Consider the following 12,848-nt stretch of genomic DNA (forward strand, 5'->3'; position numbering starts at 1 on the left):
GTTTGTGCGGAAGGGGCTGGGAAGCCAAGGACAAAATGAGTGAATCGTCCGTCCTCGAACACGGCTGTCCCCTCCCCCGAGTTTCCCCTTAGTATCATCCAGGGACTACCACATCAGCAGGTCAGAGAGGACGAAGAAGGAATGAAGCCGTCCCACGCCTCAGGAAGCCTTCCCGGCAGCCACGTAGTACCCGAGGGTCACGTGCCCTCCGCTCCTCTTCTGGTCTTGTGACCCCCTCCGCCCCCCCCCCAGCCCGGACCAGAGAGACGAACGGAAGGAGAAGCCGCATTCTCCCGGCCCGCGCCCTCCCACATCCGGCTCCCTGTCGGTTCCCCCACCACCACCGGAAGCCCAAGGCGGCCCGCTAGCCCCGCACTCCTGCGGGCTCTCGGTGGCCGTGGAGGATCCGCAGGATGGGGGACAAGATGGCGGAGGAGGAGTGAGTGGGATTTCCGGGCGGCGGTGGGGCTGTGGGCCCCCCAGGGTGGGGGTGGGGCGGTCCGGCCGCACCTCCGAGCAGCCTCCCCGCCCCCCGCCGTGGCTCGCGAGCTGAGGCCTGGGGCCTGCAGGCGGCGACCCCTCCCCCGCCTCCCCGCTGCGGACCTTTTGTGGTCAGCCCCTGGTGGCAGGGTCGGGTGCATCTCCTCCCACGCCGACTTTTGACAAACGTGGAAATTAAGGCCTTCTACCGGGGGAACCTTTCCCCGAGAATTGCTTTCGTGTCCCCCTCCTCCTTTCTTCGGAAGGCCCCGCCCCCTTTCGGAGGGAGATGGGGGAGGCTCTCAGCCTAGCCCTAGGGATGGACTTTTCTCCTGAAAGTCCTTTGGACCACGCTTGGTCTGAGGGGCCTGACCTGTTGCGGAAAGTGACGTGCCCAAGGTCGTACAGTGGCCGAGCTGGGATCAGACCCCGAGCTCTGTCTCAATATGGTTGGAAAAGTTGAAGTTGGAGTCGGGAAGACCTGGTTCAAATCCAGCCTCAAGACACTTGCTGGCTGTGTCAAGTCACTTTAACTTCATAAAGCCTCAGTTTCCTCGGCTGTGAAATGGGTATAATAATGGCATCCCTCCTTGTAGTATTGTTATCAGATTTCATTGGGATGATGTATGTAAAAATGTTTTGGAAACCTTAAAGCCGGCATAAATCAGTACAGGCTATTTTTATTACTACCAGGGCATTCTCCTTTTGCAGATGAAAATGAGGCTTGAAGAAAAGCAGCAGTGGCATGAACACAATTCTGTGTAGCATGTCATGGTTTAAAAAGCCCTTTCCTTGTCATGACCCTGTGATGTAGGTCATGAGAGCTGGTTGTGGAGTGTTAGAGGAAGGAGTAATATAATAGAGGCAAGCATCTATACAGCTCAGGTGCATTATAGATTTATCTCATTTTATTCTCCCCACAACCCTAGAAGGTAGGTGCTATTATTATCCCTATTTTAGAATTGAGACAAATAGAGTTTAGGTGATTTGCTGGGAGGCCACACATGGCTGGTCAGTGCCTGGTATTGGATTTGAACACGGGTTTTCCGACTCCAGGTTTGGCACTGTTATGTACTGCTGCCACCTAGCTGATTTGGAGTTGTAGAATTTGGGATTCCTGCTGTGTCCAAGTTGTGCACTTAATTTCTGTGGACCTCATTTTCCTTATCTGTAAAATAAAGAGGTTGATTTCTGAGGTCCTTGACTACTCCAAGTCCTATGACACTGACTCAGAGTGTAGTGTTATCTCCTTTTTATAAAAGGGGGTGAGGAAACTAAGACTTGGGCATGCTAACTTCTCAGGGTCATATAGGCTGTTAGTTTCCCTGGGGGATTGATTGAACCAAGTCTCTGTACTAAAGGGGCAGAATTCTTTCCATTTCACTACATTCCCTGCAACTACATTTCTGAGCAACTTGTGTACTTGCCTGTAGACAATAAGTAGCAGACACACGACTTGGAATCAGATTTATGAGATGAATTTCTAAAACATCCACGAATACAACATTGATGTCATTCTTTATATCATAGCTTTTCAGATTTGTCTCTGTAAGTGTGGAGACATTCTGTGTGGAGTCTGAATGGACCTAGGAAATCAAAACACTCCAGTTTTCTTTCTTTGCTTTTCTCCTCCAAAAGTGGAAAGGGTTTTGGTTATAAACTTCATGGTTATTATTGCCAATGGCATAATGATAATAGGTTACACTTTTAAGCTACTTTAGTAATATTAGTAACTAACACGTAGCACCTTACTAATATCCCATTTTATCTTTCAACAGCTCTGGGAGGTAGGTGTGGTGTTTTTTTTTTAAAATCCCTATTTTACTGAAGAAGAAACTGAGGCAGAGACAGTTTAAGGGTCACACATACAAATAAGTACCTGAGGCTGGATTTAAACTGGAGTATATCTGACTCCAGCCCTGATGCTCTTTCTTCTGTACCTCCAGATATTTTTATATTTTAATTTGGTGGTATTCCTAGGCTGCTCTTAAAGGTACCTTGAGTGTGGTGACAAAATGGCATCACTCACTAGCTGTATGACCTTGGGCTTGACACTTAACCTCCCTAAGCCTCAGTTTCCTCAATTTTAAAATGAGAAGATTGGGCTAGATGACCTTTAAGGTCCCTTCTAGTTCTAAATCTATGACTCTAGGATGTTGTAGTAGATAACTATGTTGGAGCTGTCCAGTTTTAAGGCTTGTTCTTTTAACTGCTCATTTAATAGTTTATTACTATGTGTGTTTATGCCTTAGAGAGGGAGGCATTTTCTCTTTATCTACCTGCTTCATTTGTGTCTTCTGACAGGTTCCTCAACACAACCCATGAGGGTCCCAATATAACGCTACATACCACCCTGGCCATCACTACCAAACTGGTGCTTCCAACTCCTGCGAAACCCATCCTTCCCGTTCAAACTGGAGAACAGGCCCAGCAAGAGGAGCAATCCAGTGGCATGACTATATTCTTTAGTCTACTTGTTTTAGGTGAATGTTGAAATGCTATTATTTACTTGTTTGAAATAGTGTATGTTGTGCCTGTATGGAGAACACTCATATTTGTTCTCCTTTGCCCAGTTGTCCCGCCATTTAGTTTTCTCTACTAACATCTCTGAAGAAAGATGATCCATTCATAACCTGTCACTTCATTAAACACTGCTTAGCCTTCTTAAAAGCGTTTTTAAATGTATCATTACTGAGTATCTTGAAGCATAGGTAGAAATAGATAATTCAAAATCCTTATTGAAACAAATCATCACTCTTTAGCATGAAGAATGAAAGAATTGATGGAAAGTATTTAACAACTTTGATTAGATAGAATAATGACACAAATTGTAGTTTGACCCTGTTCTGAAGAGAAAATATCATGGCCTTTTGGTGGTTGTAGAAGGCCTGAATTTTAAATAGTGCTTTAGTTACATGTTTAAGTAGCTCACATTTTTTTAGGAGAGTGCAAGGCCAGAATGGACATCTTTTGTTGGGCTGTGCCCTGGGTGCTGTTTCAAATAAATGTGCAATGTCTTTTTGTTTATCATCAGTACATTTCAGAAATGGTTTGAGTGGGACCTGAGTTCAAATCTGGCCTCAGACACTTAACACTTATTAGCTGTGTGACCCTGGGCAAGTCATTTAACCCCGTTGCCTAGGGGCCCCCCCCAAAAAAAATAGAAAAGGTTTGAGGATTGGTAATAGCTTAGAATTTTAGAATATTCTAAAAGCTTAGAATACAGATACAAAATGCCTTTCTGTATTCTATTTGGATTTAATAACCACTGATTGCTTTCTTTTTGCACATCTCTTTGGATAAAATTCCTGGGGTAGTAATTAAGTAATTCAGCAGAACATTTTTGTTGCAGTATAGTATGAAGATGGAAGACAATTCCTGTCTTAATTAGAAAATCTTTATTACCTGAAATCTCCCTTTGAGGCCAAAGGAAGGTCATTATTCTATTAATGTCGAAGGCAATTTGATATGTTAAAGAATATAAAAAAGGGGTAAGAAGAAAAGATATTTTTTGTAAACATTATGCCCATCCCTCATTTTTCCCCCATTAAAAGATGGAAGTGGGAAAAGGAAATTGAATTTTAAGGTAGGCTTTATTTATAAAGGCTGTTTTATACCTCTTCATTAAATTGGATTCGTTGAATTGAATCTTTAAGATGAGCTTGTACTGAAGAGCACAAAACAGGTTTCTACAGCCTGCTAATGAACCAGAACAAAAATCTGCATAGATTTTATACCTTTCTTAGGCCAAAAGAGTGTTGAGTTTAATTTATAAGGTGCTGCTTAACCCTGGGGTAACTTATCTTTTCAAACATAATTCCAGAATCACTGGATTTTGTTTTTTGTGTTTGTTTCTTTTTGGGTTCTGCTTCTTTTTACTTCTGTTCTCCACAAACGATTTATGAATTTGGGTCTCTTTAATTGCTTCCTGGAATACTACTAGGTACCAGTAGCATAGTTTAAGACTTTTTAAGTTGAACTAGGAGAATTTTATCTTGGATCTCTGTGTAATATACCTGTTTACTTCTGAACAGAGGTTCAAATGATACGCATCTAAGGTCTTAAAAAACAATGTCCTACATGAGGTGATGTGTCATTGCACTACATTCATGAACCATAATGAATGGAAGGAAATTAGGATACTTTAGCACAGGCAATGAAGAGTGAGTTGTTTTATTACAGAATATAGATACTTCCCATCTTATGTCACCTCCTTGCCCTTACTTCTATTGTTTAAATTGGGCCAGAAAAGAAATTGCAAGGTTTTTTGTATCCTTGATCACTGTGGGTCACAAAGTATGACAAGGAAAAGGAGGTAATTTGATTGTGAGTCAGAGCTATTAAAAAAAAAAGCACAATTGGCATGCATGGTCTTTGCTTTACACCAGTTGGGATTTAAGAAGGATTATCAAAACTTTAAGATTGAGCACCTGTAGGTTTTCTTAATTGTCATAATTCAATTTTTGAATATACCCTTGACTCTTGAAATCAATTGGTTAGCAGTCTATACTGATTCTTAGAAGCTTAGACCATAACAGTGTATGTGTACTATTTTTATGACTGTTGAACTTGGCAATGTTTAACACTTTTTTCTGTAGAAACTTTTTTTTTAAACTGGTAAAAAGTAATGGAGATTTTTGGAATTGACAAATCTGTGCTTAATATTATTTTTGTAATTACTTTGCAAGTTTGTGTTTGGTAAGTAGCCTTGGGAAATTTAGAGAGCTGACAATGTAGTGTTTGTGATCTAACATGGAACAGGATTTGATTTTATATTGGATTTATTAAATTGATGATGCTGATTTGGAAAATAACAATTTTTAACATAATGAGTAAAGCAAAGATAATGCCATAACAAGCCTGACATGTTTAGCAGCCATTTCATTAGAAACTGATTGAGCACTGGCATTAAATTTTGTTTTGCTGAGTTAAGAAAAAAAACAAATATATACCAAAAAACAAACAAACCCCTTACTGTGCCCTACTAATCTGAAAATAATACCAACACCAATGCCATCAAACTACAGTAGAGTTCAGATTTGATCATTGATGTGGTGGAAAGTATTACAACTAAACCAGAGGAGAATTGTAATTATTATTTTTTAAGCATTGGGAGGATTGCACTTTGAGAATTACCACAGTGTTATCTTGTAAGATATATAACATGCTGACTTATTTCCCCTCTTTCCCTTTGGTATTAAAATTTCAAAAAATGTTATTTGATGTGGGTGTCAGGAACCAATTTATTGATTATTTCAGTTTGCCTTGGTTAAAAATAGGGAGAGCAAAGTAGGATTATTTCTAATAAGAAGATGCCATATAATGTGGTAGAAGAATATCTTTGCTTCTCTGTATTTTATTACAACTATAGTTACTTAGATTTTAGTGGCCAAGTAATTTTAAATTAGGAATATGGTTACAGCTTTTAAAAATCACTATTCCATTGGTCAGTTCGTAACTTTTCATTTATTATACTACATCATATGATGTCTTTAAAGTGAGATCTCTTTGAAAGGAAAAAAAAATTTCTGTACACTGAAGCATAGCACTGATTATAGGCTTCACTTAGATTTCATATCAGCCAGATTTTATGGGAAAATGCAACTCATGTTGAGACCAAAATGGTAGTTTTCATCCATTCCAAGGAATTTTAAAATTATTTTAAAATATATTTTAAAAATATATTTTAAAAATTGCTTACACATTAAAAATATATTTTTTATATTTTATCAGATTTTTAGTTGCCTTTAAATGATTGCTAGGAAATGGGCTGTTTTAACATTGTTTTTTACTTCCTTTGCACAGCTATTTGCATCATATTGGTGCATTTATTGATCAGATACAGACTACATTTTCTGCCGGAGAGTGTTGCAGTTGTCTCTCTAGGTAAGTGGTTAAAATCTGGTTAAATTGAAGTTATTAATGGTGTTTAAATTGATAACCTTTTGGAGGGGAGGGTCTAAGACCTGTGATTTCATTAGTGTAAGGAACTCCTGGATTAGAAACCTCATTCCTCTGTAATTTAAAGCCTTAGAGCATTATTTAGGGCAGTAAGATATTAAGTGATTTGCCCACGATCACACTGTTAGTATACGTAAGACACAGAACTTGAAGTAAAGTCTTCTTGACTCAAGCCTTCTATGTACTGTGCCACAGTGCTTCTTTTGAATAAACCTAGTTAATTTGTAGAGTTATTAAATTTTAGAGCTGGAAAGGACCTTGGAGTCTAACCTCTCCTATTTGTATAAATGAGGAAGCTGAGGCCCAGGAAGGAGAAGTAATTCATCCAGTGTCCCACAAGTGAGTTGATGGCCGGACTGGGATTAGAGCCGAATTTGGTGTAGTGTAAAGAGGGATAAGTTCAGGTTCAGGAGAGACTTGAGTTTGAATCCTGCTTCTGACATTTATTAGCTATGAAACCATCATTTTCCTTATCTGTAAAATGGACATAATGATATGAATCTCAAAAAGGTTGTTTTCAGGATCAAATGAGATAATATACAAAGTTACATAAATTTCAGCTATTTTTCTTTGTTTTTCTACTGGAGCCCCAGTTCTATTCTTAACAAACTCTCCATCCTAAATTTCTTCTTATACTTTTCATTGTCGTCAGTTCGTGAAAACCTGATTCCTTCCAAAGGCACTGCATCTGTGGTCAAAATATGTAGTACTGGGTGCTCCTTTCAAGCCCCTCAGACATACTAGGACAAGTAGAATAGACATACTGTTTCCAGATCTTCTCTTCTATCATAACTTAGTACAGTCAGTTCTGCTATAACTTGACATGTATTCCCCAGAAGCACCATACTATGTGAATTTGTGCAGGGAAAACCACAGAGCTTGTGGGGACAACAGGGTTAGTGGTACAATGCTTTAAAACTTCATCAGTGTGCAATGACTAAGAATGTTAAACTGAACCCTTCTCAGCATTACGAGGTTCTAAGACATCTCCAGAGGCCTCGGGATGGAAAATGCTGTCCACATCCAAAGAAAGAACTATGGAAGTTGAATTGCTCTCACTTATTTTTACCTTAAGTTGAATTTTGTTTCATCTTTCTGATGGTTCCTCCTATTGGTTTTAATTTTTATTTACAACTTCACTAATGTGAAAATATGTTTAATGGGTATGTAAATGTAAAGCCTATGTCAGATTGTGCGCCGTCTTGGGGGGGGGGAGGAAAAGGGAGAAAAAATTTTCAACTCAAAAGCATATGGAAAAAAAAAATTTAAAAAAAAACTTCATCAGTGACTCATAAAAAAAGATATGGACCTAATAAAACAGTAGTACAGTTTTATATATGTTAAATGGTTAAGAAATACATAAATTTTACAATAAATAGCAACAGCATCTTTGACCTCAGTCTGTCTTCAGCCTCAGGCCCAGGGTTGGGTAGGCTGAAACTGTGGGCTTGAGTGGGGGAAGGTGTTTGAACCATCAAACCAGCTTTCTCCTACCCATAGCTCTTACTGCATCAGAAAATATACAATATTTTACTTTGAAAAAGACCTGGATTTGTTTGTGGAAGTGAGCATCAGAAGGACTGTAGCTTTATGAGTTATTGTGAAGTTTTCTGCATTCCCAATATTTCTCAAGCAGAACTGACTGTATTTCTTATTTTAAACAGGCCACCCCTCCCTGTCCGTATTGTTGTCCTTTCTCAAGGAGTTCAGTACTTGCCTCATAGTCTTCTTTGTCTCAGCTTTGGTCTTTGCACTAGATGTCAGAATATACTTTGATGTTTCCTAAACATCCTGACATCCTCATTCCTCCTTTCCTACTCCTGTAACCTATGGGCTCATTGCCCATAACTGCTGTTTCCATGATCTTGAACTCTTAAATTCCCCTGTCTGATCGTATATTCTGGTCCTTTTATCTTTCTCTCTTAAGGTAGCTAAATGGTGCTGTGGATAGAGCTTTGGGCTAGAGTCAGGAAGACGAGTTAAAATGAAGTCTCAGATACTTCCTAGTTGTGTGACCCTGGGCAAGTCACTTACTTTCTGGTTTCCTCAGGTTCCTCAGTTGTAACATAGGGATAATAATAGCTCCTACCTCCTAGGGTTGTTGTGTAGATCAAATGAAACAATGGTTGTAAAGTGCCCTGAACATGGTAGGTGCTTCATAAATGCTTCTTCCCTCTTCCTTCTCCTCCCCTTCTTCCTAAAATTATTCTTTGTCCTCACTTGGGCCTTCAGACCCTCTGTTTTTATCTGTTCATTTTCCTATCTATTCTTCTAGTTAATCATCCCATCTGTGGCCTCATTGTCCTCCCTTTGCAGCCTTTTGACTTTTTAATGTCATGTGTGATATACCTAGTCAGTAGGGTTGTGGTTCTTCCTCCAGCTTCATTCAGCAGCCTGTGAGCAAGCTTCAACCTCATCCTATCAATTGGTTCCTTTCCTACTGCTTTCAAATATGCCCTGTTCTCTCCCAGCCTTAATGGCCCTCTTACTTGGCCACTGTTTGCTATGTTCTGTGATCTCATTCCCCTTGTCCTTTTGCTGTTTTCTGTATTCTTACGCTTGTGTTGCTTTCACACGTGGTTGAAGTCACATTTTGTGACAACTGAATCCACTATTAATTTATAGTGCACCTGCTCAGCTGCACTGTCACTGCTATAGGACAGTCCTTTTGTCCTTTCCTAGTTGGAACTCCGACACATTCTCCTGTTTGACTGTAACCCATTATCACTCCTTTCCTTATATTTCATCCCTCCTATAACTGTCCTTTGCCTTCATCAAGTGCTTTCTCAGGCCGTTACACTTGTTCAGACTTCACTTGTTTCCTCTTCAGCCTCAATCCAGTGGTTACCCATTTCTACCCTATGCTGTTCTCTTGAATCTCTTACCCCCTTTCCTTTTATTATTCCTCCCTTGCCAAACCTCAGCCCTAAATTACTTCCACCATCTGCTTCTTCTACTCCTATTCACAAATTGCTGAATGAAGGTGGAAGAAGAACCACAACCCTGCTGACTAGGTATGTTACACATTCATGTTATCCAACCGTAGCTGGGCCCTCACTGCATCTGGCCAATCCTTTTATTCCTCCCTAATTAATTCCCTATCTTACTCTACAGAAACTATTCCAAACCTTCTCTTTCCTCCTTAATCTACTCCTCCCCTTGTCACTCAGCTGGGGACTTTGCCTTTTGATGAAAAAAAATTGAAGCCATCTGGTGTGAACTCTCTCTTCTCCTCAATTCCAGATCTCTTGACATCATCTTCCACTCTCTCCTTTTCCTCCAGTTTTTGTCAAAGAGGTTACCATCTTCTTGCCAAGGCCAGTCTCTCTACATCTGTACTTGATGCCCCTTTCCTGTCTTCTCCAGCAGATTTGCATCCTCAGTTATGTTCCCTTCCCCATCTTCAGCCTCTTCCTATCAACTGGTACCTTTTCTTCAAACATGCTCAGGTCTCTTGTAGCCTTATAAAACCTTCAAAGCCATTGTCCAATATCTCTTCTCTCTTTCTCAGTCAAACTCCTTGAAGAAGTTGTCTATACTGGCTCCTTCTACTCCTCCTCTTCCATTTCTCAGCCTTTTACAATTTAGTTTTTGATCTCATTGCTCATCTGAAATTACTCTTTTCTTTAAAAAATATTTTATTGTTATTGCTGCTTTTTATTTTTATATTGCCTAGATTTCTTTCCCTGCCCCTCCTTTTCCCAGAGAGCTATCCCTTATTACAAAGGATTTAAAAAAGAAAACAGGAAGAAGAGAAAACAAATTTGGCAAAACCTGAAAAAATCTGATCAAAAAATCAGGTGTTATATGCAGTGCACTACACCTTCACCTCCGCAAAGGAGTGGGAGGAAATACAGTCTCATATCTCTTCTTTTGTGGCTAAGTTTATTCTTTTTAATGTTGCTGTACTCATTTGTGAATGTTTTGTGGTTATTACTCTTTCTATTTACATATCGTAATCATTGAATATCTATCTTTCTATGTATCCATCTATATAAATTTCCAGATTCAATAATCTTTTCTCAGTCCAACCCTATTAGTTGTCTGCCGCATTTGATACTGTTGACCATCTTCTCCTAGATACTATATTCTCTTTGCATCTTTGTAACACTAACCCCTTCTTAATTTGCTTCTCTGCCTTCCTTAATTTATTCATTATCCATATCATACTCCCTAACTGTAGATCTTCCCAAGATTCTGTCCTCAGTCTTCTTTTCCTTTTATACTCTCTAGGAAACTAATCAGTTCCCAAGGATTTAACTATGGTCTCTTTGGAAGTGTCTTCCAGGTCTGTACATCCAGCCCTAGCCTCTTCCCCTGTGCTTCAGTTCTAGAATACCAGTTACCTATTGGAGATTTCAAATATGAATATCCTGGAGACATCTTAAATTCAACATGTATAAAACCAAATTCATTATTTTTCCTATGAAAACCTTCCCTTTTCCAAAGTTCCCTATTTCTATTGAAGGTAGCACCTTCCTTCTAGTTCCTCAGGTTCATAAAATGAGTAGTATCCTCAACTTCTTATCCTCCCTTATACCACATATCCAATCAGTTTCTAAATCTTGCCATTTATGTCTTTATAATATCTCTCAAATCTGTCCCCTTCTCTTTACTCACACATTGCCACCCCCTCATCTCCTCTTGCCTAGATTATTGCAACAGCCGCTTAATTGTTCCCTCTTTCTCAAGTCTCTTACCACTTCTGTTCATCCTACATACTGTTGCCAAAATAATTTTCCAGACTGTGACTCCCTTACTCAACCAACTCTAGTAGATTCCTGTTGCTTCTAAGATAAAATATAAACTCCCCATCTTATCTTTTTTTTAAAAAACATTTATTTTTAGCATTTATTTTAAAAAGTTTTTGAGTTCTGAATTTTCTTCCTCCCAACCTTCCCTCACCCATTTGAAAAGGCAAGACATGTGATATCAATTATATATGTGAAATCATGCAAAACATATTCCTATATTAGCTATGTTGCAAAAAAAAGCAAGAAAAATAAAGTGAAAAATTATGCTTCCATTTGCATTTAGACTCACCAGTTCTCTTTTTTTTTCCCATCAGTTCTTTCTCTGGAGGTAGATAGCATTTTTCATCATAAACCCTTTGGAATTGTCTTGGATCATTGTGTTGCTCAGAATAGCTAAGTTATAAACTCAAATAAATCATCAGCTAGATTTCTATATATCACCAGCAAAACCCTGGAAGAAGAGATAGTAAGAGATAACCCATTTAAAATAACCATAGCATAAAATACCTGTGGATATACTTGCAAAGACCAACCCAGGAACTACGTGAACATAATTATGAAACTTTTTTATACAAGTAGAGTCTAATTTAAATAACTGGAGAAATATTAACTGTTTATGTGTGGCCAGAGCCAATATAATAAAAATGGCAAGTCTGCCTAAACTAATCTACTTATTCGATGCCACCCCAATTAAATTGCCAAAAAATTATTTCAGTGAGCTAGAAAAAATAATAACAAAATTGATTTGGAAGAATAAAAGGTCAAGAACATCAAAGGAATTAATAAAAAAAAGGTAAAGGAAGGAAATTTAGCAGTACCATATTTTTTGTGGGGTGGGGGGCGGTTAGGCAGTAGGGTTAAGTGATTTTGCTCAGGGTCACATAGCTAGTAAGTGTTATGTGTCTGAGGCCGGATTTGAACTCAGGTTCTCCTGAATCCAGGGCCGGTGCTGTATCTACTGTGCCACCTAGCTGCCCCAGTAACAGATTTTAAACTGTATTCTAAAGGAGTAATTATTGAAACTATCTGGTACTGGGGAGCAGCCAAATGGCGCAGTGGGTAGAGTGCCGGCTCTGGATTCAGGAAGACTTGAGTTCAAATTTGGCCTTAGACACTTCATGCTTACTAGCTGTATGAGCCTAGGCAAATCACTTCACCCCATTGCCTCACCCCCCCAGAAAAAATCAAAACTATCTGGTACTGGCTAAGAAGTAGAAAGGTGGATTAGTGGAACAGAATAGACATACAATACATAGTAGTAAATGCTTGTAGTAACCTTGCATTTGACAAATGTAAAGATTTAAGTTTTGGGAATAAGAATTCACTGTTTGGTAAAAGTTATTGGGAAAACTGAATTCTGGCAGAAACTAAGCATGGATTAATATTTGACGCCATTTACTGAAATAAGACCAAAATGAATACATGACCTAGATATAAAGGGAGATATCATAAGAAAATTAGAACATGGAATATATTACCTATCAGACTTATGGATAGGAGAAGAATTTGTGAATAAACAAGAGATAGAGAGCCTTGTATGATGTAAAATGGGTATAATTACGCATTTTACCTTCAATTAAAAAGTCTTTGTACACATAAAACTAATGTAGCCAAAATTAGAATGAAAACAGAACATTGGGAAAAAAATTTATA

At 38.9% G+C, this 12,848-nt stretch overlaps 1 protein-coding gene across 4 annotated transcripts in view; it reads left to right on the forward strand.

Moving 5' to 3' along the window:
* Positions 1–230: 230 nt before the first annotated feature.
* Positions 231–12,848, forward strand: part of SLC9A8 (solute carrier family 9 member A8) — a 121,830-nt gene continuing 109,212 nt past the window's right edge. For all 4 annotated transcript variants that reach the window (XR_013484685.1, XR_013484684.1, XR_013484686.1 and 1 more), the window contains exons 1-3: positions 231–439; positions 2,785–2,963; positions 6,286–6,366. Coding sequence is in view for 1 of the 4 variants with exons in the window: in XM_078149871.1 (XP_078005997.1) it covers positions 414–439; positions 2,785–2,963; positions 6,286–6,366 (286 nt within the window). In the remaining 3 variants the exon portion in view is untranslated. The remainder of the gene's footprint in view (positions 440–2,784; positions 2,964–6,285; positions 6,367–12,848) is intronic.

Source organism: Phascolarctos cinereus, unplaced genomic scaffold (assembly GCF_003287225.1).
Source record: "Phascolarctos cinereus isolate Bilbo 61053 unplaced genomic scaffold, phaCin_HiC Scaffold_2;HRSCAF=192, whole genome shotgun sequence".
Lineage (NCBI taxonomy): Eukaryota > Metazoa > Chordata > Mammalia > Diprotodontia > Phascolarctidae > Phascolarctos > Phascolarctos cinereus.